The sequence below is a fragment of the Eumetopias jubatus genome, unplaced genomic scaffold (assembly GCF_037043125.1).
Source record: "Eumetopias jubatus isolate StellerSeaLion01/CBP00866 unplaced genomic scaffold, mEumJub1_p1.0 scaffold_7, whole genome shotgun sequence".
NCBI lineage: Eukaryota > Metazoa > Chordata > Mammalia > Carnivora > Otariidae > Eumetopias > Eumetopias jubatus.
The window spans coordinates 33,405,284-33,429,288 of NW_028274813.1; the positions used below are offsets into that span (position 1 = coordinate 33,405,284).

At 50.5% G+C, this 24,005-nt stretch overlaps 1 protein-coding gene and 1 long non-coding RNA gene across 4 annotated transcripts in view; both read left to right on the forward strand.

Annotated features, from left to right (window-relative positions):
* The window catches only part of TMEM229B (transmembrane protein 229B), a 38,112-nt gene extending 32,750 nt beyond the window's left edge, over positions 1-5,362 (forward strand). For 2 of the 3 annotated variants that reach the window (XM_088024570.1, XM_088024569.1), the window contains one exon: positions 1,710-5,362. In XM_088024570.1, the coding sequence (XP_087880696.1) occupies positions 1,710-2,226 (517 nt within the window). In that variant the 3' untranslated portion in view covers positions 2,227-5,362. Of the gene's footprint in view, positions 1-1,706 lie in introns of all 3 variants that reach the window. The other variant, XM_028120657.2, reaches the window with a different exon arrangement.
* An 11,796-nt stretch (positions 5,363-17,158) lies between these two features.
* LOC148163868 (uncharacterized) lies at positions 17,159-23,336 on the forward strand. Its single transcript, XR_015768488.1, has 2 exons — positions 17,159-18,642; positions 19,753-23,336. It is a non-coding gene; the product is annotated as an uncharacterized LOC148163868 (long non-coding RNA).
* The last annotated feature ends 669 nt before the right edge of the window (positions 23,337-24,005 follow it).

Sequence of the window (24,005 nt, forward strand, 5' to 3'; positions counted from 1 at the left end):
GCCCCCCATAAACCCGCATCATTTAGAGAGCGCCTGCCCTGGAGAGGCCTGTGCCAAGGCTGCAGAACAGAGGAGTGAGAAAGAGGCACTCCCCTCAGGGAGGACACAGGCTAGCGAGGTGGATCAAGAGGGCATGTGCCTTCTAACAGGAAACAGGGTGGCGTTGGATAAAGGGCCAAGGGAGTCATCCAGACAGTCACTGATGGAGGGCAAGGAAAAGCAGCGAGGTGTGTGGGCCAGGCCAGCCTTCAGGGAAGCAGCTTGGGGCCTTAAAGCCCAGGGGGGCTAAAGAGAGGAGGGGAAGGGAATAAGAAGGAGAGAGGAGGACTCTCTCCTCTGTCAGCCCACTGGTTTCCTCTCAACATTGAAACCAAACACCCAAACCCGCTTAATGGAGCAGTTAAAGACAAATGTGACCACAACGAGCTGCCACTTTACACCCATTAGGGTGGCCATCATCAAAAAAACCAGAAAATAACAAGTGCTGACAAGGATGTGGAGAAACTGGAAGTCTTGTGCCTTGCTGATGGGAATGTAAAATGGTGCGGCTGCCGTGGAAAACAGCAAGGCTGTTCCTCAGAAAACAAACATGGAATCACCATGTGATCCAACAGTGCTACTCCTGGATATAAATCCAAAAGAATGGAAAGCAGAGACTAGAACAGATATTTGTACACCCATGTTCATAGCAGCAGTGTTCACAATAGCCAAAAGGTAGAAACAAACCATTCATGGACAGATGGATAAATCAAATGTGCTATAGATAGACAGATGGATTGATCACAAAGGAATGAATATTACTGAGCCTTAAAAGGTGAAGGATATTCTGACACAGGCTACAACATGAATGAACCTTGCAGGCACTGTGCTCAGTGAAAGAAACCAGTCACCAAAGGACAAATACTGTGTGATTCCACTTATAAAGTAACTAGAGTAGTCACATTCAGAGAGACAGAAAGTCGAATGGGGGTTGCCATGGGCTGGGGAGGAGGTGGGGAGGTAGTGTTTAATGAGTATGGAATTTCAGTTTGGGATGACGAAAAAGTTTTGGAGATGGACGATGGGGACAGTTGCACAATAGTGTGAATGTACTTAATGCCACTGAACTATACACTTAAAAATGGCTAACATGGTAAATGTTAGTATATGTTAACACACAGACAGACACACAGACACACACACAAGACAAATGTGATAGGTGGCTTAGAAAGATGAGTGAGGTGGAGTTGTTTGAGAAGAAGTGGAGGAAGGGATGGTGACCCCAGTGGAGGGGCCTGATGAGAAATCAGCTGGCAGCCTAGAAATGGAGGTGTCTGGTGGGTCAGGACAGCCAACTCTTCCATTCGACCACAGATAATCCAAAAAAAAGTCTAGGCTGTGTAGGAGACCCCTCCTTCCAAGTAGCGTTTGAGTGGAGTTGGTCAGAGGAAACCAGTGGGACTTTGAAGTTTCCTCCCTTCCTTTCTCATGCCCACCTGGCTAAGGTAAGGAAGAGGGAATAAAGTAATGAACAGGAAATAGGGTCAAGAATAGGGCCGGTCACCAAAGAGAACGGCAGAGGCAGGTTTGGAATGCCCTGGAGCCTGGTCCCGGCAGAGACTTGGGCTGGGCTTGGGAGGCCAGGAGGGGCCCCCTCCCTCCCTCCCTCCCTCCCTCCCTCACTCCCTCACTCCCTCCCTCACTCACCTGTCTCCTCTGTGTCCCAGCAGCCCGCTCGGCAACATGGCGTCCGCCGAGCCCCTGACGGCGCTGTCCCGCTGGTACCTGTATGCCATCCACGGCTACTTCTGCGAGGTGATGTTCACGGCGGCCTGGGAGTTTGTGCTGAACTTTAACTGGAAGTTCCCGGGGGTCACGAGCGTGTGGGCACTCTTCATCTACGGCACCTCCATCCTCATCGTGGAGCGCATGTACCTGCGCCTGCGGGGCCGCTGCCCGCTGCTTTTGCGCTGCCTCATCTACACGCTCTGGACCTACCTATGGGAGTTCACCACCGGCCTCATCCTGCGCCAGTTCAACGCCTGCCCCTGGGACTATTCCCAGTTCGACTTTGACTTCATGGGCCTCATCACCCTGGAGTACGCCGTGCCCTGGTTCTGCGGGTCCCTCATCATGGAGAAGTTCATCATCCGCAACACCCTCCGCCTCCGCTTTGACAAGGACGCCGAGCCTGGGGAGCCCGGTGGTCCCCTGGCCCTGGCCAACGGCCACGTCAAGACAGACTGAATGGGGCTGGTGGGTGGGGCCCGGGGCTCTCTCATGGACCCAGTGGACAGAGGTACCAAGCTGGTGGGGTTACATCTTCTGAACAGCACAAGCCCTGGCCGGGGACCGGCCTCAGCCCCCTAGGGCCCACACATACGCGACGACCCCCTCACCCCAGCACCCTCCGCGGGGGGCGGGGCCGGGTGTGTGCGGGGGTGGGGTGGAGGTAGCAGAGGGACTCTGGGAACGGTCTGTGGATCTCTGCGCGGCTCAGAGGCTGGTGGCTGGAGGCCTGTGGCTAAGCAGCGGCTGGACACCCCCCCCCCCGGGTGATCTTGGAAGTAGCAGGCCCTGTCCTGGCTAAGGGGCCCTGAGAACGGGGCAGAAGGTGGGAGGCGAGGCCTGAGGAGGCTTTGAGCTGCTGCGTGGCCTCCTCCCTCTCACCTGGTTTAGGTGGGCTTTGGCTGGTTCCTTAGGCAATATTCAGGTGCTTGCTTGCAACCAATACCTCCCCGGGGGCCTGCTGAGCTGCAGCCTAAGGAGAGACTGGGCAGCCGGGAGGCTGCTTGGCGGCAGTGCTGGTGTGCAAGGGCTGGAGGCCTTCCCTTGGCTCCTCTCCCCTCCCCCAGGGCTCTGCCGCTCCCTTGGCCTTCAGGGGGCCCCGCTGGTGCTGGATTCCCACCAACCTTGGGCTTTTGGAGGTTTCAATCCCTGTGTGTTCGGTGGCGTTTCCCCCTTTTCTCTCTTATTTTCAAGGCCTTTACCACTAGCAGCCCCTTTATCCATGTCAGTCACCACACCCGCCCCCTTCCCCAACTCCCTGGCCAACACAGCAGCTGCCAGAGATGGACCCTGAGGCGGACCCTGCCCCCCCTCTTGCGACCTTCCCTCCACTCTGTCTGCTGCCTGATGACTAGGAAGTCCCCTTTCACACCTCCCCACCTGTCTGGCGGGCTGTGGCAGTGCCCCCTCCCCATAGTGGCCCAGCTGAAATGGGATGATACCCTCCCCTACACAGTCAGGCCAAGATGCACTCCCTCAGATCCACAGTGTGGACCCAGAGACAAATCAGTTTAGTGGAGTTGAGGGGGGGGCAAAGGGAGAAAGCATTCGGTTTCTCTTCAAGCCAGTCAGAGTCAATAGAGCTTTCTAGGGGATGGAGGGGCCGGCATCCAGTGTTGGAGACCCATGGAGGATGAGTGAGAGAGAAAAAGAAAACAGTCTTTCAGCTTTGGGAGGGTCTTTGGAGCATCCTTAGTGGGAAGGGATCAGCTGGTCCTGCCATAGCCCCAGGCCCTGCAGCAAAACCCCCTCGGGGCTACCCCCCATCCCACCCCTCCCAAGCAAGGCTCACCCTTTGAGCTTACTCCTTAAACAGTATTGACCCTGCCGTGTTCACGGGCGTTGTCATCTTGGTTACCCCCCACTCCTCTGTGATGGGTCCATTGCTGGCAGTGGACAGGTGAAGTCCTCACTCCAGCCCACTTCTGGCTCTGCCCCCACTCCTCAGAATGCAGCCTATGCCATGGTACATGGTTTCATCTTGACCACACTGGGACTCTTAAGTAGAAATTAGCCTTTCCCTTTTTATAGATCATTAAAAAATGATAATACCACCTGTGGACAGAAGCTCCTCTTCCTTGCTCTGCTGCTCCACCTAGACTGTGCAGATAGCACCAGCCAGGGTGTGAGCCAGGGCCGGTGGGCTGGGGATGGGCAGGATTGGGAGAAAGGCTAGGAGACTCTGCCTTTGACAGGGTTGTTTTGTGCAGTTGACCCTGTCCAGGACAGGATGAAGGGCATTTCCCAGCCTGTGTGTCCTGGCCAGGCTCCTCAAATCCAGGAATGAACTACATTCTGCAGGGGCCAGACCTACCTTCGATTTTACTGTGGCCCCAATTCCAGGGCTTTGGGGCATCCAGGGATTCGGGTTTCCAGAGGAAAAGTATTGTCTGGATTCTCTGTCCCCTCTGGGAAATTATTTCCTTGGCCCTGTCCCCAAACTCTGTGATATCTTACTTTTCTGGACCCCAGCACCCTTCCGGGCCCCACATGTGGGCCCCTAGATGACACCACCCACCTTTGACCTCCCCTCCCATGATCGAATCTGTGGTCAGCTTGTTGATGTCTGCCAGCATAGGGCCTCCATGATTCTCAGCCAGAGCAAGCCCCTCTATGGCCCTTCAGGTCTGGCCACTCCAGATGTTGCCACATGGGCATTCCCTGGCACCATCTTTTCTCTGGGCCCTACAGACTCCCAAGGACGGGAGGTCCTGTGGTGAACCTGCCTGCCTGATACAAGCAGAGTGCTGTTTCTCTGCTTCATCCAGGTGCCCCGTGGCTCCTTCTGTCCCTCAGAGGGCCCAGAGTCCCCAGCAAAGGGAGGCAGCAATCCAGGGCTTGAGCTCAGGGTCTGCAGGCTCAGAATTCGCCAGGGGTAGCCCAGACTTCAACACTTGCTTGTTTGGGCATCTTCCCTTAGTGAAGGCCCTCATCCCTTAGTGCCCGGGCACCCTAGCTCTGCCAAGCCTTGGGGGCGCTGGCAGGAAGAGTCTGCTGACTGTGAACCTCTGGTGTCCTGGATCTCTCTCCACGGGCCATGGCAGCATTTCTGAGTCACTTATGGATGGCCACATGCTGCCCCGCATGGTTGAAGCGCTTCTGAGGTCTGCTAGGCATGCTGTCCCCTGTGCCCTGTCCCCCCTGTTGCCAGTGAGTCACAATGGCCTGTGCTTCTCTACAGCAATAATACACAGGGAGTGCCCACGAAATCGCCTTGTCCTAGCCCCTCACTCTCTGCATGGGTCTCCTCGGGGAGGCAGTGCTGAGGGGGTCAGTTCCCGAGAACCTGCATTTATGAAGCTCTGGGCCGTGCAGACACCATCATGGGGGGTGCAGAAAGGAGAGATGCCCGGCCCCCGAGCTATGGCTAAGGCAGGGAGGGTACCTTCCACCCTGAGGCCACCCCAGACCCGGAGGAGCTGCGCGTCCCGGCACTCCCACTTCGAAGTGGGCGGGACTATCTCCCAACTGCCGCAGCTCTTCAGAAGGACACGTGACTGGTTTGTGCGCCCATCGCCTGCTCCGTCTCCATCCGTCTCTTTGTCTCTTCCTTTTCACATTCGTGCACATCAAATATACTGGTGTTTGTGTTCCAGCACTGGCTCTGATCCATCTCTGTTTCTTCTATTTTGGAGCCCCTTTTCTAGGGGCTGCTGGAGGCCAAGCCCTTCACATCGTGTTGTGCTGCTGATGTAAACCGAGAGGACTGTGGGTGGAGCCACCCGGTGGGGAGGGCAGGTGGTACTCCCTGACAGTCCTTTTCACCGTCTCTGCTCTCCCCAGTAACCAGAATTCTCCACCTAACCCCCCCACTCCTCACCACTAACTTGATCTGGTCCATAATCTTACTTTGGTCCTAGGCTGCAAAGCCAATGGGGAGGCCTGGGCAGCTATCCAGATTGGCTGCATGGGCTCAGGAGATGAGCTCCTCCTGAAACAGACCAACCATGACCTGGGGTGTCTCACGAGCCGAGAGGGTCCAAGGGAGGAGGCTGAGGATTCTCCAGAGAGCTGAGCCACCAGAGCCCCTTACTTTTCATTATATCAAAAGTGATGCTTTGAAGAACCAGCTCTGCACTCCTCCCTGGCAACTCTTCATTCCCTGAGAGGTGCATTTGGAGGAAATAATCCCTCCCTACTTTGTGTGCCTCTGCTCTGTCTACTGTCCCTCGTCCTCCTCTCCCTCCACCATGCCTACTATCCTACTTCCAGAAAGAGAACGTAGGGTTCAGAAATTGTTCAGTCAGTTCAACTAAACCCAAATGGCTTGGTCTCCACAGCTACAGCCACTGGTTTTCTGGATGGAGCAGGCAGTGTGCTTTCTGAGTCACTGGGAAGGGCCCTCTGCCTCCCCCACTCCCTTGAAGGTATTCATTTTGTTGACTGAAACCTTTTCCCCTTATAAAAACAAGCAAGCATAAAGCTCTGACAGCCATTTACATGTTAGTATAAACAAATATATAAGGCCAGTGCCTTAGAGCAGGTTTTTAGAGAAAGAGGCAAGCATCATGAAATAGGGTCTACCTTACAGAGCTTCAGAGAAAAGGCAAGAGGTAGGGCTCAGAGCAAGAAGTCTGAGGGGACCCAAGACCTTCTTAACTGGCCAGCTCTGTCTGTACTCAAGAGTACAGTTTCCTTTCTTTCTTTTTTTTTTTTTAAAGATTTTATTTATTTATTTGAGAGAGAGAATGAGAGAGCGAGCACATGAGAGGGGGGAGGGTCAGAGGGAGAAGCAGACTCTCCGCTGAGCAGGGACCCCGATGCGGGACTCGATCCCGGGACTCCAGGATCATGACCTGAGCTGAAGGCAGTCGCCCAACCAACTGAGCCACCCAGGCGCCCTACAGTTTCCTTTCTAGATACTTTCCTTCTTCATCTCCTCTGCCCCACCCTCATTCGATGCAAAGGGACCTTCTGATGACACTACCTTGAGGCAAGTGCCCCCGGAGAGCTAATGCCAAGGACCTTGGCCGCATCTTCTGACATCTGCCCAGCCTTCACAAGAGCCTAATCTTTAATTAATAACAATGAGTGAATGACCATAACCTTGGGTTTCCTTCTGGGATGCCCATCTCAGAAGGGTAGCTTGGTCCCCACCCCACCCCACCCCACCCCCGGGGCAACCAGGGATGGCTGGAGGCCCTGTGTTTGGTGAGCAGGGAACAAGTACAGGGAAAGGGAGTAACTGACTGATCACACTGCAAGATAGAGGGACTTGTCTTAATAATTCTAACAGCTGCGGTTCTTACCAATGTCAGCACCGAGACTGGTACTGACGACTTGGACTGCAACTGGGTACGGCACTGAGTGTGTGATGCACGATCTCAAATGTTCTTCCACTTGAGGTGGGTACTGTTATTCGCCTTTTTAACAGAGGAACTCTGGTGGCAACCAGTCCGCAATATGGATTTACCACATTTCTCTGCAAATCACTTTTTTGTTTCAGGGCAAGAAGATGACCCTTTGGGGAGAATTTGTGAAGAGTCAGGTGCCCCTTCCTACTTTGATGAGATTCTGGGCATCATTAGAGTCCAGCCCATCTGAATGTTATTCAAAGGGAAATTAATCTTTAGGAGGGAGAAAGCGGGGGGTGGAGGGGGGGAGTTTGGGTTATGAGGAAGGAGGTATAGGATGCCATCTTAGCCAAGACCTAAAAAAAAAAATGGGCACCAGGACCCCTCCTATGGAGGGAGGGTTGTAACATTTTGGCCTCTGGCAGCCCTGGGTTTAGGATTGACATCTTCTTCCCCTCCCACATGTGGCTTTATTTTTGCCCTTGGCCTTTCCCCTTTGATCCTATTTCTTTCTCTTAAGATGAAGCCTGAGCCCCTAGCTGTTGGCACTCTCAGAGGGTTTGAAATGACCAGATGAAATCTTTCTCCTTCTGAAAACTCAGGTGCCCCCGAGAATTGGCCTGTCTCATTTTCAAATTCTTATGGGACGCCTCAGTGAGCCAGGGGTTGTTATGGGGGTGCTTACAGCTAGATGGGGAGAAAGCTACTGAATGGGCACTCCCAGAGGTAATTATGTAATTGCAATGTTAACTGGCCCTCCAAAAAGAAACTTCTTGGGGCGCCTGGGTGGCTCAGTCATTAAGCGTCTGCCTTCGGCTCAGGTCATGATCCCAGGGTCTTGGGATCAAGCCCCACATCGGGCTCCCTGCTCGGCGGGAAGCCTGCTTCTCCCTCTCCCACTCCCCCTGCTTGTGTTCCCTCTCTCACTGTGTCTCTTTCTGTCAAATAAATAAAAAAAGAAACTTCTAACAGAGGAAGCTGGCTTTTCTACAGGGATAGGTGAGGATTCCCCAGGGAGAAAGGGAGGACACACCCACCCACACACAGTGCAGACCTTCAGGTCAAGTACTGGTGTTTTAAGAGGTGGGCTGGCTGCTCGCTGTCTGGAACTGTGGATGTTGACCGTGCCTAGATGGGTAGAGTGCAGAAGAAAGCCAGCACACGGTGGGTATGTTAAGAAACGCTTAATGAAAGGAGCCTGACAGTGTGTCGGCCCCAGTAAGCCCACCCTAAAGACCAGACTGACCATTCCAGAGCCCCAAGGGCCCCTTTGGGAACCCAAAGCTATGAATCCTATTTGAACAATGACCATCCCTGCCATATCTGTGCTCACCCCCATTGAGCAGCTCACTGGCCTACCCCCTTCTGCCAAACCATTAGTCTCCACAGAGCCTTGCCAGCTTCGCTCTCAGAGTCTCTAGAGCTTGGCCCAAGACCCAGCTCCACCATCTTGTCCATTGCTTCATTCTGGTGATACATTTCTCCGTGTGGGCAAAGATGTCCTTTCAGTGCCAAGCGCTACAGAGGAGGGTCCACTGACAGGCTGGTCTGGCTCCGTGCTTCTGTCACAGCTGTACCTTCCACACAGAAAAGAAGCTTTCTGATTTATGAGGGTCCACCCGTGGGGAAGGGTCCTGAGGCTAAATCTTCTTAGTCTGAGTACGGAGTTGTATAAGTTTCCTAGGCTGCTGTGACAGATTACCATAAACTGGGTGACTTAAAACAACACAGACTTATTCTCTCACGGTTCAGAAGTCAGAAGTCTAAAATCGAGGTGTCAACAGGGCTTTCCCTCTGGAGACTCTAGGAGAGAGTCTTTCTTCACCTCTTCCACCTTCAGGTGGCTGTTGGCGTGTCTTGGGCTTTCCAGGCTTGTGGTGGCCCCATGTCAGTTTCTCGCCACAGGGCCTGCTCCTCTCCTGTCTGGGTCTTCTCATTTTCTGCCTCTTCTAAGGACACTTGTCATTGGCTTTAGGGCCTCTCTCGGTAATCCAGGATGATCTCATCTCAAGACCCTTGGCTCAATACATCTGCAAAGACCCTTTTTCCAAATAAGGTCACATTTACATGGTTCCAGGGGTTTGAAGGTGACTAAATCCTTTCTTAGGGGGTGGGAAGGGCACCATTTAACCTACTATAGGGATTAAGGTAGGGAGATTTCTACTGAAGCCCTTGCCTCCTGTACGGATTAAGAGCAAGAGCTAAAAGAAGTATAGTGTGGGGTCGTCTGGGAGAGAACTCAAGGATTTAAGTTGAGAATGGAGCTCTTCGTCCCAAAACACATCCAGCTGCTGTGGTTTTTCAGTTTAGATGCAGATCTGACCATTTCCCCCCCTACTCCAGACTCTTTAATGATCTCCCATTATCTTTAGTATCCAGCTCTTTGCCTCCTCCAGGCTTATACAACCCTCTGTGGTTTGGCCTCATTCCTCACCTCCCCCTCAGTCCTGCGCAAATCTGGAGAGAACAGCGTGTCATTTCCCCGCAGCCCCTGCTCCTGCCCCGGTGCCGCTCTATCTGGAACACTCCCACTGCTCCCGCAGCCGGCAGCATGCTCTCCATCCACCGCAGCAGCTCTCGTTCAGGCTAACCCCGGGGAGCTGTCTCCCTGGAAACTCTCCAGGTGACAGCCCACCAGCGGCAGCGGCTACGTTCTTCCGTTCTTCCCGTGCTATGGATGCGGCGGGTTTCATGTGTCTGTCCAGCCTACTGTGCACCCGGTCCTGCGCTAGGCCCCCGGCACAGCCTCGAACAAGGCAGACTCATCTCTGCCCTCCCCGCGTGATGCCTTCCCCTGCATTACAGGGCACCGAGAACCCTGATGGGCTGATGGAGGGGAAAAGGAATGAACTGCCAAAAGGAATGAACCCCTAACTGCCAGTTAGGGGTTGGCAACTATTTCTATGTCTGATCTAGCCAGGAGAGGGGGTGAAGTGGGAGGTGGGGTGAAGAGCAGCCTCCAGGGAGAAAGGAAGCCAGGTGCTGAGGCTGGGAATGCAGAAAGAGCAGGGTCCTGGAGGGTCTGCATTAGCTTCCAGGGGTGAACAGTGGAGTTCATGGGAAGCCGGGCCTGGATCATGAAATGTCTTGCAAACCAAGGCAGGGAGAGACAGATGATAAACAAGAGAATAACAGGTTGTAATACATTGAAACAGAAGGGTAGGCAAATGAACAGGCAGCTGCTTTAGACTGGGCAGCCCTGAGAGGTCTTTGGGAAGAGATGATACCTAGCCTGAAATCTGGATAATGAGGGTCAGCCTGTGAGGATGGGGAAGACGTCATGCAGAGGAGACTGCTAGTATGAAGGCGCAGAGGTGGGAACGAGTTCGGATAGTCCGAGGAATAGATAAAAGGCCACTGTGGCTGGTGCTTGGTGAGGAAGGGGCTAAGGCGTACAGGATGGGGACAGGGGTCAGAATGTGGAGGCCCCTGAAGCCTTGGGGGGGGGAGGGGATGGGGAAGAAACATGGAGAGAGTTCTTAAGGATGGAGAGTCGTGGGATCTGGCCCAGTCCCCCCCCCCCCGCCGCCCCGGGGGGCCCCTCCTGAAGGACGGGACCAAGCAGGGGAGGACAGGAGGCAGAGCCTGGGGTCTCTCGTTCCCTTATACCCTTAGCATGTGTCCTGTCCTCCTGGAGGCTGGGGCATGGATTGGGTTAACATAACTGAAAGACGGGTCTGTTTGGTTTCTGCCAACCCTTCTCTCTACCTGTTCCATAGGCATTCCTGCCCTGGCGAACGTTGTACCAGGCTGGGTCCTGCAGGGCTCTACAAACTAAACTACTCTAATTCTCTCTCTCTCCCACACATACACACCTCACCTCACCTCACCTCACCTCACCTTGCCATCTCTGACCTTTGTGAGATGGGCCTGCAGAGGCCCTCCTGAAGGTACCTGGAAGCTCAGGCCTCCATTTCTCCCACAGACCTTGGAGTCTCCAGGGTCTGGCAGTATTGGGACACCCCAGAGTAGGGCAATGCTGGGGAACCAACACAGGTGTGGAATCAGACAGACTTAAGTCTAACCCTGGCTCTGCCACTTATTATCTGTAGGACTTTTGAGGAGACAATGAGCCCCTCTGAGATTTAGCTCAGTGGATGTAGTCCAAATTTAGTCAGTTTAGTTTAATTCACTGGGAGCACCGTCTAGCCTCCCCCCTAAGACTGAGTGTAGAAGCAACCACGTTGAAGGCTGGAGCAACCAGAGAGAGCATTAGATTCTAGTTCAGTGCAGCAAACATTTTTAAGTTAGATATTAAGCATTCCTGTTATTGAAAGTTTTGTGTCGGTGGGGTGGGCACCTGGGTGGCTCAGTCAGTGAAGCGTCTGACTCTTGATCTCGGCTCAGGTCATGATCTCAGGGTCGTGAGATGGAGCCCCACGGCAGGTTCAGTGGGGAGTCTGCTTGGGATTCTTTCTCTCCCTCTCCCTCCGCCCCTCCCCCTGTCTGCGCACGCTCTCTCTCCCTAAAATAAATAAATAAATCTTTAAAAATAAAAAATAAAAAAATAAAAGATTTTGGGCATTGCCCCTAGGGGATTTTTCACTGGTCTACTCTGGCCCACCACCCTGCTGGTCAGAGGCTGACCAGCCATCCTGGTTTGCCTGGGACTAAGGGGTTTCCTAGGATATGGAACTTTCTGTGCCCAAACTGGGAAAGTCTTGCACAAACCAGAGCCAATTGGTAACCCTAACTGGTGGGAGTTTAAAACATTCCACCATTTGGGTTTTCTTTGTTTTCTCAGCACGTTCTTTGGCCTTTCCTTCAACTCCTTGAGGTGCTCCTCACAGTGTTCCAATGAATTCCTTTTTGGTCAGTTGATTCTGTTGCTTGCAACCAACCCCTCCCCTATGCTCTGCACAGGAGTGAGAATCTTCTGCAGGCGGACAATCTGGATTCCCGCTACACACCTGAGTTCTTTTATTTATTTATTTATTTTTTTATAAGATTTTATTTATTTATTTGAGAGAGAGAGAATGAGAGACAGAGAGCACAAGAGGGAAGAGGGTCAGAGGGAGAAGCAGACTCCCTGCCGAGCAGGGAGCCCGATGCGGGACTCGATCCTGGGACTCCAGGATCATGACCTGAGCCCAAGGCAGTCGCTTAACCAACTGAGCCACCCAGGCGCCCGACACCTGAGTTCTTTAGAACATCTGACTGTCACCTGCGATCGGATCTTTAGCCCCTCCTCCTTCCTAAACTTCACAAGATGCTGCTCATGCCTTGAACTAGTACCCGCTGTGTAGTTCCCACTCCACCTCCAGGAGACCTTGCCTGTTATGGTCCATGCTTGGCACCCCTGCACCTGTTTTTGAGTCTCAGGTTGACTGCTGAACTCTGGAGGAAGCTCTTGACCTGGGAGCACCCCAACCTAAGCCCTTCTCTCATAAACGGTAAAGCACCCGGAAAAGCAGATGACCTTTCAAATTTTATATGTACCCCAGGATTCAGTTCTAATCCAACTGGGATTAATCTGATTTAGGAGCTGTCCTTTCCTGCAGTAGGGTCCCCAGGAGTTCTTTAGACAGTCTGCCAACCACCTCTGGGTGGACAGTCAAGGACATCCAGTGCCCACCACCTCCCCTGCTTGTCCACAGGCAGTGCCCTGAGACAGTCTCTCCTTGTCTGGACCTCTTCGATACCAAAAAAGCAAGCCTCTTCCTTGGATAGCTTTAGAAATGAAAATGCAGTGACATCAGGTGTGATTTTGCTGACTTTCGCTCAACCTGCTCCCCAGGGTCTTAGGCCTGCTGACCAGCAGGACCAGATGGCGCCTTTTGCAGGAATATCTCCTCATTTCCACCTTTGTGTAGGCCCTGAACATCCTAAGAAACAACTTGTTTTCCTCTTCTGATGGACATATCTGTGCATCAGATGTGTTTTTTTACATTTTTATTGTTATGTTAATCACCATACATTCACATGTATTTTTCATATATTTTTCCTTTCTATGACTTTGCTGAAGGCACTTGGCAGCCAATCCTAGTTTACATTTCACGTCCTTGAGATGACCTTATTGCACAGAAGGAGAAAGGCAAGGTGAAGGGAGAAGAAGGGAAGTGGGAAGGACCATGAAATGGAAGGAGCCAGATTGCTTTACATTCATAACTCTATTTTGCCACCAGCCCCTTTCTCGGTCTTTCTGGAATGTGGCCTTCTACACTCCGTGTTGCCCTGAGAACTTTCTGATTGCCGAGTGAAAGACGCAACATCCCAGGCTTTGAAATCATTAGACCTGAGTTTTTATCCCAGGTCCCTGACTTATGTGGGTGTGTTATGTAACCTGTTTAAGCCTCAGTTTCTTCATCTACAAATGGTGCTAATACATGTCCAAACCTCCAGAGCTATGGAGATCAGATGAGACAATGTTTGACAAGTGCTTGGCATACACTCGGTGTCAGATATGAGGAGAAATATTCTCCTTTGTTAGTCTCACAAGTCAAATGCAAGCAGATGTCACTCTAGCAAGCATTTCTGGACTCTTGCTGATGTGGTCATGGTGGCCAAAATCATGGGCTTTGAATGCTTCTGATCTGAACCGGGCCACTTGTTTTTAATAGGGAGGCCAATTCCTTCATCTCTAGACACACAAGTTTTCTCATCTGCAAAATGGGAATGATAAAACCTATTCTATAGGATTATTGTGAAGGTTAAGTTAAATAAAATAATATGTCTAACATGCTTAGTACAGGTCCATGATTCCTTCTTCAGAACCCATGGGATTTTGCAAAGCATTTTGGATTTCAAAAAAATAGTAACATTTATATGCTGTATATTTTGTAGCTTCTGGGCCAGGAGTGAGTCAGTACTTTATAGTTGAACACATTAGTACTTCTACATGGAAATCTAGAATGTCATATTAAGTGGGGGTAAATAAAAACTCTAAATGGCCTTACCATCCTTACCTGTGAGACAGGGCAAGTATAAAATTCCCACTTGACAGATAACAAACTAAAGATCAGGATAGTAAACTGTTCAAGATCACATAGTTCAGGGGCGCCTGGGTGGTTCAGTGGGTTAAATGTCTGCCTTCAACTCACGTCATGATCCCAGGGTCCTACTCAGCAGGAAGCCTGCTTCTCCCTCTCCCACTACCCCTGCTTGTGCACTTGCGCTCTCTCTCTCCGTCAAATAAAAAATTAAACTTTAAAAAAAAAATCACATTGTCCATAGTTGACAGCATGAGGATTCCTAGGTCATCTGAGTCCTAGGGACTCTCCCCATTACAGCACACAGTGTGACAGACTCGACCCTACAACCATTCTCTTTGCTTAATGAACTTTAACCCTTGCCCCCTACACACAAAGGGCCTACTAAATAGTCAAGTTTCCTTCTCATCTTTCTAAAGGTATGTATGTATATTTCTACATTTTTTTCATATTCTGCCTTTTTTGCTTTGGTACCTGGTACACATTTCTCTGTGTGATATCAACACTTTTTTTTTAAAGATTTTATTTATTTATTTATTTGCCAGAGAGAGAGAGAAAGCACAAGCAGGGGGAGAGAGAGAGGGAGAAGCAGGCTCCCCGCTGAACAGGAAGCCCAACAGGGGACTCGATCCCAGGACCCTGAGATCATGAATCAAGCCAAAGGCAAGCGATTAACCGACACCCAGGCGCCCCACATATCATCACTTTTAAAAACTATAGAGTCTTCCAGAATCTTAATATAACCCAGATAGCTTAGCTATTCCCCTATCACTGAGTATTTGCATGTTTCCAATTTTACGCTGTTCTAAAATAATGCACAGTCACTCACTTTAAACTTTGCCTTGGGGATGAACAAGCACATGGATCTGAAAACACCTGTCCCCTGAGCCCCTGGCTGGCTGGCGGCCTTTGGGAGATTGTATTTCCAGGCACTTCAACTATGTGTTTGTTGTTCCCAATCAACTAATCAATTAGGGTTTATTGCGTGTCTGTGCGGGGAACAGGGTGTTCTTTGGTGCTGGAGGAAGCTCAGAAGCTTAAGCATAGAAGCATGAGATTCTCTGAAGTATATGTGTATGTGTAACCAAGCAGGAGTTTCAGCTTCAAACCAAGTTGGGTTTGCATCCAGCCGGTGAGGTCTTCTAAGCAGAATTGGTCAAGATGGTCGCCAAAGTGTGACATTAGTGGTGAATAGCAAGAACTTTAAATAGATCTCTGATCTATCCTCTTGCCTGTCAAGGGTGTTGGTTCTGTTCAGGAAGAAAGTACTAAAAATGAAATAGTAAGGAAACAAGGTCAGGGGTTCCATGAAGCCTTCCCTAATTCGTCAGGTTTTACTTTCAGACTCTAATGGTGAGGGTGAGCCATTACAAATCAAAATAAAGTACCAATTCCCTGACCCCCCTTGGTGGGGCTCGGCAAACGGATAAATAAGACCTGGTTGCTGGTTTTACCTTGCTTCCCCTTAAGCAAATTACTGAACCTCTCTCTGCCTCTCTTGCCTGTCCATCAAATGGGCAAATGGGCACGACAGTAACGCTCTCATGGGTCTCACAGGACTGTAACGAGGATTGCTTGAGATCCTGACAAGTGCTTTAGAAAGAAGAGAACATTGTCCATATGCTCTGAGGGAGGCTGGGGACCACATCCCATTCAAGCAACCAGCACAGTGTGGGTCTGGCACGCAGTAGGAGCTCAATAAACATTTGGGGAGTGTACAGGGAATTGGCAGATGTTACCATGAGCCTGTAAAGGGCAGAGAACCACACATCATTCCATCAACTCCAGCCTGAGGAGGCAGCTCCCTCCACTCCAGCCGCACCCCCATATCCATCCTCCCTAGAGCAGTCCTCACCCTGTCACCCCTGTATCTACTATAAGGAGTCCCACATTCAGGGCAGCAGAGATTCAAAGCCTAAAGTTTACCCCCAGGGAGGGAGCAGAGGCAAGCTCTGACCTCAGCCCGTCGCCTCAGGTTTCAAGGGCTGCAGCACTCACTGTCACAAGGGACTGGCCAGCTCAGCCCTCATTTCCCGCTCCTGGCTGCTGAGGCAGGGGAATGTCAGGCCATTGTGTCAGCTCTCTGGCCTTGGAGCCAACAGCAGCTCTCTGGCCTTGGAGGACACCTGGCACCAGACAACAGCTGTGCCCTGATCCACCTCCAGCTGGGGCCTCAGGAGCTCCATCATCTCCTAGCCCAGCCAGCCTGCCACTCCTGAGCATTTGGTACCAACAGCAGAGGACCCCTGTCCCCATCCCCCGGATGGTCTGTTCTAGGGAGCCAGCACAAGGTGACTCAAGCCCGGTCCACTGGCTGGATTTCCCAAGGAGCTTTCCCGTATTTCTTGAGTCATCCTTCTCATTGTGATATCCTAGAGGACAGGATGAGCTATGAAGGCCTGCAGCCGTGGGGTTCTGACAAGCGGTCACTTCCCAAAGCCTGATTTCTTTCTTCTTTCTTTCTTTCTTCCTTCCTTCCTTCCTTCCTTCCTTCCTTCCTTCCTTCCTCCCTTCCTTCCTTTTTCTTCCTTCCTTCTTTCTTTCTTTTTTTAGAGATTTTATTTATTTACTTGACAGAGAGAGAGTGAGAGAGCACAAGCAGGGGGAGTGGGAGAGGGAGAAGCAGGCTTCCAGCGGAGCAGGGAGCCTGATGTGGGGCTCGATCCCAGGACCCTGGGATCATGACCCGAGCCAAAGGCAGATGCCTAACGACTGAGCCACCCAGGCGCCCCCAAAGCTTTCCACCCAAATACAAAGTCTAGAGGGCAGGGCACATGGCTGACTCTTATACTGCTTTCTGATCCCAGTGCTGAGAACTGTGTCTGCCCCAGAACAGGTGCTTAGTTAATACGAAGTGAATGAGTGAATGAGTGAACAAGTGAAATTTTTGCAATGTTTACTATAATAAATGATAGTTATTATAAATAAGTTATGATTATAATTAACTTTAAAAAGAAGCTGTGAGGGGTGCCTGGGTGGCTCAGTCATTAAGCATCTGCCTTCAGCTCAGGTCATGATCCCAGGGTCCTGGGATCGAGCTGCGCATCGGGCTCCCTGCTCTGTGGGAAGCCTGCTTCTCCCTCTCCCACTCCCCCTGCTTGTGTTACCTCTTTTGCTGTGTCTCTCTCTGTCAAATAAAAAAACAAAACAAAACAAAACAAAAAAAAAAACAACTTTAAACAAACAAACAAAAAATAAATAGAAAGAAGCTGTGAGTTCCATAGTCTTTCAGGATCAACATACATATTGTCCTGTCTTATTCATTGATTATGCATTCATGCAGTCATTCAGCTATTCATTTAACCTTGTGTTTGATCTGTAGGAGCTGGGAATTGAATAGTCATATAATGTAGTCAGGGCTATAAAATAGGGGTACAAATTTCTAGGAGTGTCTCTGATGTGGAGATTTGACCTAGTCAAGGAGGTCAGCGGAAGCTACCTGGAGGAAGCCCCATTTGAGCCAAGGTCTAAACAAAGAAAGTCATTAACTGGGAGCCACAGAATACTGTCGGAAGAGGGACGCCATGTGAAAGGCTCAGTGGCGGAAGGGAACGTGCCAGGAGGAGGAGCTAAGGGTCAGCTGGGAAGTAAGGGAATAAGACTGAGTCAGCCACCTTGGAGGCGGGCAGATGTTCAGCAGCATCCAGATGTGCTCAATGGGTGCCTTGGGCCAGGGCAGGGTGCCCTTTAGGAGATGTCACCTCCTCCAGGAGACCGTTTCCAACCCTCCAGTCTAGGTCAGGGCCCTCCTTTGTATTCTCATGGGACTCAGGGCTTCCCTCATTGTTTAACTTATCAAAGTCTACTTTAATGATCTGTTTTCTTCCTTTTTGGCCTCCTCATCTCTTGACTATTCATCTCTTGCCACCAGTACCTAATACAATGCCTAGGACGTGATGGTGTCCCCATTAGTGTTTGGTGAATGGATGCATGGAGAGCCCTCAGATCACAGAGCGCATTGGACGGGCAGTTGAATTTCTGCGCACTCACGAAGCCCCCACTGTGCTGCAAACAGGAGAGACAGTGGAGGAGCAGGAAGTCAGAAGGCTGGAAAAGAGAAAGCTCAGGGGATGCGATGCAGTTAGTGCTACATGAAGGAAAGAAGGATTTAGAATACCATCCTTAATAGGAAGGAGGGATGACAGTTGCAAGGAGGATTTGTTTACCAGATGCTGAAAAGAAATTTCAACAGGTAAAGTTGCATGAGTTTACATGGATGAAAAAGAACATCTGCTGGTATTTAACAGATTCTCATGTATTAGGTGCCAAGCACTGTTCTCAGTGTTTTGCAAGTATTAAGCCATTTAAATCCTCATAATGATTGCATGAAGCACTTAACTATGACTGTCTATTTTATAGGTGGGAAAACTGAGGAGCAGAGAGTACTCCTCCCTCCCCTCCACCCCACCTCCTGGGCCAAGCAGCCAGGAAGTGACAGAGCCAAGCTATGAGCCCAAGCACTTTGACCTGGAAGCCAGGCTCTTACTGCCACCCAGTCCAGCTCTGGAACCGCCCCCACTTTGGTGCTTGTGTACCTGATGATTTGGTACCTTTTCAAAGATCCTCCTGAGAGGGAGGCAGGATTCTTTCGCATTTTGCAGAGAAGAAAACTGAGGCTTAACGACATTAATTTACCAAAGATCAGCCAGCGGGTCAGTGGCGGAGCCATGATCTGTGATGAAAGATGCCCTTATTGCCTCTCTCATTCCCTCACTGCTCTTGGCTGAGCTCTACACCTGGGTCATCTTCTGTGCCACTCCCTTGACAGCCTGGGAACCTCAGCCAAGGCCTGGCAGATGGCTGTACCCTGTGCACACGGCTGACTCAGCAGCCCCTTCTCTACTCCCCAGCTTCCCATCCTAACGCTGAGCCTCTAACCCGCCATGGCAGAGACAGGGACATCATCCCAACCTGGCATGGGATTAAAAACAGCTAAATCCATCAACAAATTTGGGGGGAAAAATAGGTGCAGTTGCAATCTATTTATACTACCCTGATGCCCCGATGGGCAGGATGGGCAGGATGGGCAGGATGGTGTCAGCCCGATCTAGGAAAGGTGGTTAAGGATTCAGCAAGTCAGCATCCCAGGGCCCCACAAGGCCAATGTGGAACATTCCCGGCTTGGGCTTGGAGCGTCAAGCAGACTTGCTGTCTCACCAGTTGGATGCCAGGGTGCTCTTCCTAGTGCTGCCCTACCCCTGCTCTCCTGCTTCATCTCTCAAGGGCTCCCTTTGCCCAAAGGCTGGCAGGCTCATGGAGCAGCTGAAACCAGGGAAAGGGGCAGTTGGGCCCAATTCAGTCTCTTTGACACAGAGTCCTAGGGCCAAGTTGATAGTGCAGGCCTATTATCCTGCATCTTGTAGTAACCTGACTCAAAAGACATCTGATGCAAGCTTCACTACTCAGTTCCCCTTTCTAAGGTGACATGTCGCTGTGACAGTCTGTGCCTTGGTTTCCCCATGTATGAGAACAGAAACTTCTCAAGCTTCTAGAACATACAAGCTTGACCACGGGAGCCCTCCTTGAGACAATAACTGAAAAGATTTCCTTTTGTGGGCTGAGGTAGGGGGCAGGAGACACTTGGTTTTCAGGATCAGGCAGATCTGGGTTCAAACCCTGGATTTGCCTCTTCCTGTCTATGTGATCTCTGAGCCTTGGAAATCATAACCAATCCAATTCTCAAAACAGTCTTCTGAGGTAGGTGCTATCTCTAGTTACATGGGTTTTTTGTTTGTTTGTTTGTTTGTTTGTTTTTAAAGTAGGCTCCACACCCAGCACGAGGCCCAGTGTGGGGCTTGAACTCATGACCCTGAAATCAGCACCTGAGCTGAGATCCAGAGTCAGATGCCTAACTGACTGAGCCACCCAGGCACTCCTCTAGTTACATCTTATAATTGAGAAACTGGGATACAGAGAGGTAAGTTAACTTGCCCAAGGTCACAGAGCTGGTAGGTAGCAGAGTCAGGTGGCCTAGCTCTGGTCTGTGCTCCTAACCACCAGCCTACACTGCCCTGCTTCCTGTGATACCTGAAGAGCAGAATTCTGATCCTGGCCCTGGCAGTAGCTTAAGTCACACGGTCACTTGGGCCTCATCTGTAAAATGAGGGGAGAAGACCCCTGATTGTACACAATGTAGCACTATCTTAGCCTCTAAGTCGTTTCTGAGAGTGTGTTGTCTCTGCCCATCGGCCCACAAGGTGCTGAGACAGTTGTGGGCAGATCTCTCCTCCTTGTTCCCCCCACCCCCAATTCCATGCCCTGCCTCCTAGCCTTGGCTTTAGGGATCAGCAACCAGGGCAGTGAAAGAGCATCCTCCCAGGGTCTCCTGTGGGTCCACAGCAGCCCTCTTACAGAGCTCCAGGGTGCTATGGGGAAAGAGGCGCACTTCTGGACCGTGTGGACCATGCCGATAGGTTGCATCACCCCCCACATCAAAGTTTGCTTGGCTTCTTAGTCACACTGCATGACCAATTTAAGGTAATTCTGAGAATCTCAGTATTGGAGGGGAATGGGCAGCAAGGACAGGAACGTCCTCTTCAGCAGCTCTAACCCAGCTGGCTGGTGTGCCCTCGTAATGGCCAGCTCAGCCTAACCGAGGGCTCAAGCTAGGGCTAAGAGAGTCTGGGCCCCTCCTGGTTGGCCCAAACTGAAGTTCTTCCTGAGGTTGGGCTGCAGTGTGACTTTTCTGTCATGTCCACCTTCTGGGGCTAGTGTGGCCCTTTGGAGGATTGCAGGGTCCCTCTCGTGGGACAGGCCTTTATCAACTTCAAGAGAGTCCCTGTGTCCCTGCCAACTCCTCTATTTTCTAGATTAAACATCCTCATTTCCTTTCATTCTACCTCCTAGTAGTTCAGCGTTCTTTGAGGCTTTTTTGTCACCACTCTCCTCCCTCTCTTCTCAATCTGTCCTAATGGATTTTCCAGGAATCCCAACTCAGGATCCCTTTCAAAATACTATTCTCAGGGCATAAGACTCCAGTGCTTGGTAGGCCAAGACTCTATCTATGGTTTCTCTTTGCCATCTCTTCGCTCCACCCCCTCCAACTCTCCAGGCTTTCTTCTGGAAACTGCACCCCCCAAAACTCCAACCACATGGTCCTCATAGGGGCTGCCATGTTCAGCTATGACTCTGCCCCCAAGGCCAGTTGGTTGGCTAAGAGGTCGGCACTATATTTAAGCTGCTCCAATCGATTCATTTCTTGGGATTTGGGGATTTGAGGGCCTCTCTGGTGGCTAAAACTGTGAGATACAAAACTCAGCAGCTATTGGCAGCTATACCGATCAGGACAGAGTAGGCTATGCTGCAGAAATGAATCAATCCCGAGATGTCAGTGGCTTAATCCAATGAAAATGTATTTCCTTTCCATGCAAAGTTTGATGGGGGTTGGGTACTTCTGGGAAGTCCTTCTCCAAGTGGTGATTCAGGGGTCCCAGATGCTTCTATCCTGAGGCTCCGTCCTCTTAAAAGTCTTTCACTTCCAGCTGCAAAGATGGGGGTAAAGGGAATAAAGGGGTGGGAGGAGGACGTGGAAAAGTCCTCTCTGCTCTGAATGGCTTCTGCCTGAAAGGGATGCACATCACTTCCCCCACATTCTCCAGTCAGGTTTCAGGCTGAAGTGTCACTTAACTCACTGCAGGGGAGACTGGGAGAGGTCTTCTTTCTATGTGCTGAGAAAGAAGAGGGAAAAAAAGCAAGATTGTGAGAGGACACTTGCTGTTGCCATGTTTCTTTGCCATGTGCAGAAAGCTGGTCTGTACTGAGAGAAGCAGTCACAGGCGGGCCCGGGGGAGAGACGGGGAGCAAGTTCCTGATTAGACTGGCTCCCGAGGGTCATCACCTTCTCTAGGGCTTGTCTGCTATGTGATACACCACCACGGCATCCCTCCAGGACATTCCTCCTGTGCTAAGCTAATCTTGTATGACTTTTGGTCACATACCTCTAAAGGAGATGAATTATCTAATACATTCCTTGTCTTCATATTATAATGCTATTGATGCAAACTAAATGATCACACACTCTTTTCTGAACCTTTTCACTCGAGTTGTTATCAATTCAAATCTCCCCATCTGGACTCCCTTGTCTAATTCAAATGACCTCTGATAGCACATATTTCAGATATTATGGCCCATACGATCCCTGTCCAACTACGCAGCTCTGCTGTTGTAGCATTGAAAGCAGCCACAGATAGTATATAAACAAATGAACGTGGCTGTGTTCCAGTAAATCTGATCTTACAAAAATGACTGCAGGCTGGATTTGGCACACAGGTCATGGTTTCCCAACCCCTGATCTAGTTGGTCTTTTTAGATCTGAGCTTGGGATTCTCATTGCTCCCTACTAAACAGAATCTTGTTAGCATCAATCCATCCTTCACGTCAGCAGACATATTTTTGGATCCTGACTCTACCATCAGCCTAGCAGCTCTCCCTCCCTGCTCTGTGTCATGTGCATATCAAATGAGCTTTCTTAACGGTTCATCAGACTAGCAGGGCCTTGACAATGTCATGAGTGGTGACCACGCTGCTCCTCCTGAGAAGGGTCACACTGGAAGGCGGGACCCAAAGGATAAGATGCTGGACAGCACTCCCTTCTAGTCACTCTGCGCACGGCCTCTGCTGACCTGGGGCCAGCACCCTCTCTGACTCTCTGATTTCATGCAGGGCATCTGACTCAGGGTTGGGGCGGGAGTCATTTGGGGCTGTTTCCTTCTCTGAAGAATTCCCTTATTCCACACTCATTACATTTCAATGTGATAAACGCAATGTCCATTCCTTCCCTGTGTCCTCCAGCAATCTCTGGGCATCCTCCATAGCCAGAGCTGCAGATCCCAATCTTAGTGCTGGGAGAAACTTAGCAAATCATCAAGTCCAGTACTCTTCCTTTTACAGATGAGAAAACATGAAGGCAAGATGGGGACAACTTGCCCAAAGGCAAGAAGGACATCTGTGGAAGAGGCAGTCTAGAACCCGGGGTCCTTCCTCCTCCTTCCACATCTTTCCAGAAGGAACTGCCTCCAGTGAGCTTCCAGGCCATGAAGCCCTGGGAGCCCTCTTCTGATACCGGTCCAGTGGACAGAGAGGATAGGAACTGGGGGGCTCTGTATACTGCAGTGCCTCTATCTGGGCCTCACAGCTTGCCATCAAAATGAATAGAAGATTGAGTTTTTCCCGGAATGTTCTGGTTTTGGGGATTGTTTCTCTCATCGGCTTGGCTCTAAAGCCAAAAGGACTTTGCATTGAGCAAAGTGAAGTCCATGAGCTGCTTTGTAAATTGTCTTCCTTAAACCAAGCTGATGATGTTTCCTTATGAATTGCAATTTCTATATACATGGTTTTTTTTTTTTTTCTGGCTCCCATGTGTGTTTTTTTCCAACACCAAACATGTGTTGTTTTTCCACTTCAATTCTCCAATTCTCTATCACCACCTAGGTGTCCAACAATTCAATTCAATTCAATTCTGACACCATCTACCTGGAGTTAGCATCAGATCCCACAAACTAAAGGACCTGGTCCTATAGACTGTCCCCACTTTAAATACCAACTGCAAGTAGAGTCCCCAGATGACCCTTACTTCTGCCTGACCAGTTATAAATTCAGAGGTTTCTATGACTACCCCCCCAAGTTTGATAATTCACTGGAATGACTCACAGAACTAAAGACAGTGCTTTACTTATGATAGCATGTTATTATAAAGGATACAACTCAGGAACAGCCAAATGGTAAAGATACATAGAGCAAAGGATGAGAGTAGAGAGGAGGGTGGCGTTTCCATGCCCTCTTAGGGCACATCACTCAGTGAGCACTTGGATGCGTTCACCAACCTGGAAGTTCTCAGAATCTCATTATTTCAGAGTTTTGATAACTCAAATCTCCAGTCGCCCTTCTATCCTTAAGAGTTTGGGAGGTGAGGCTGAAAATTCCCATCCTATAATCATGTGTTTGGTCTTTCTGGCAATCAGCCCCCATCCTGAAGCTAGTTGGAGACTCTGCCCTGAGTCTCTGCATTGGCATAAAC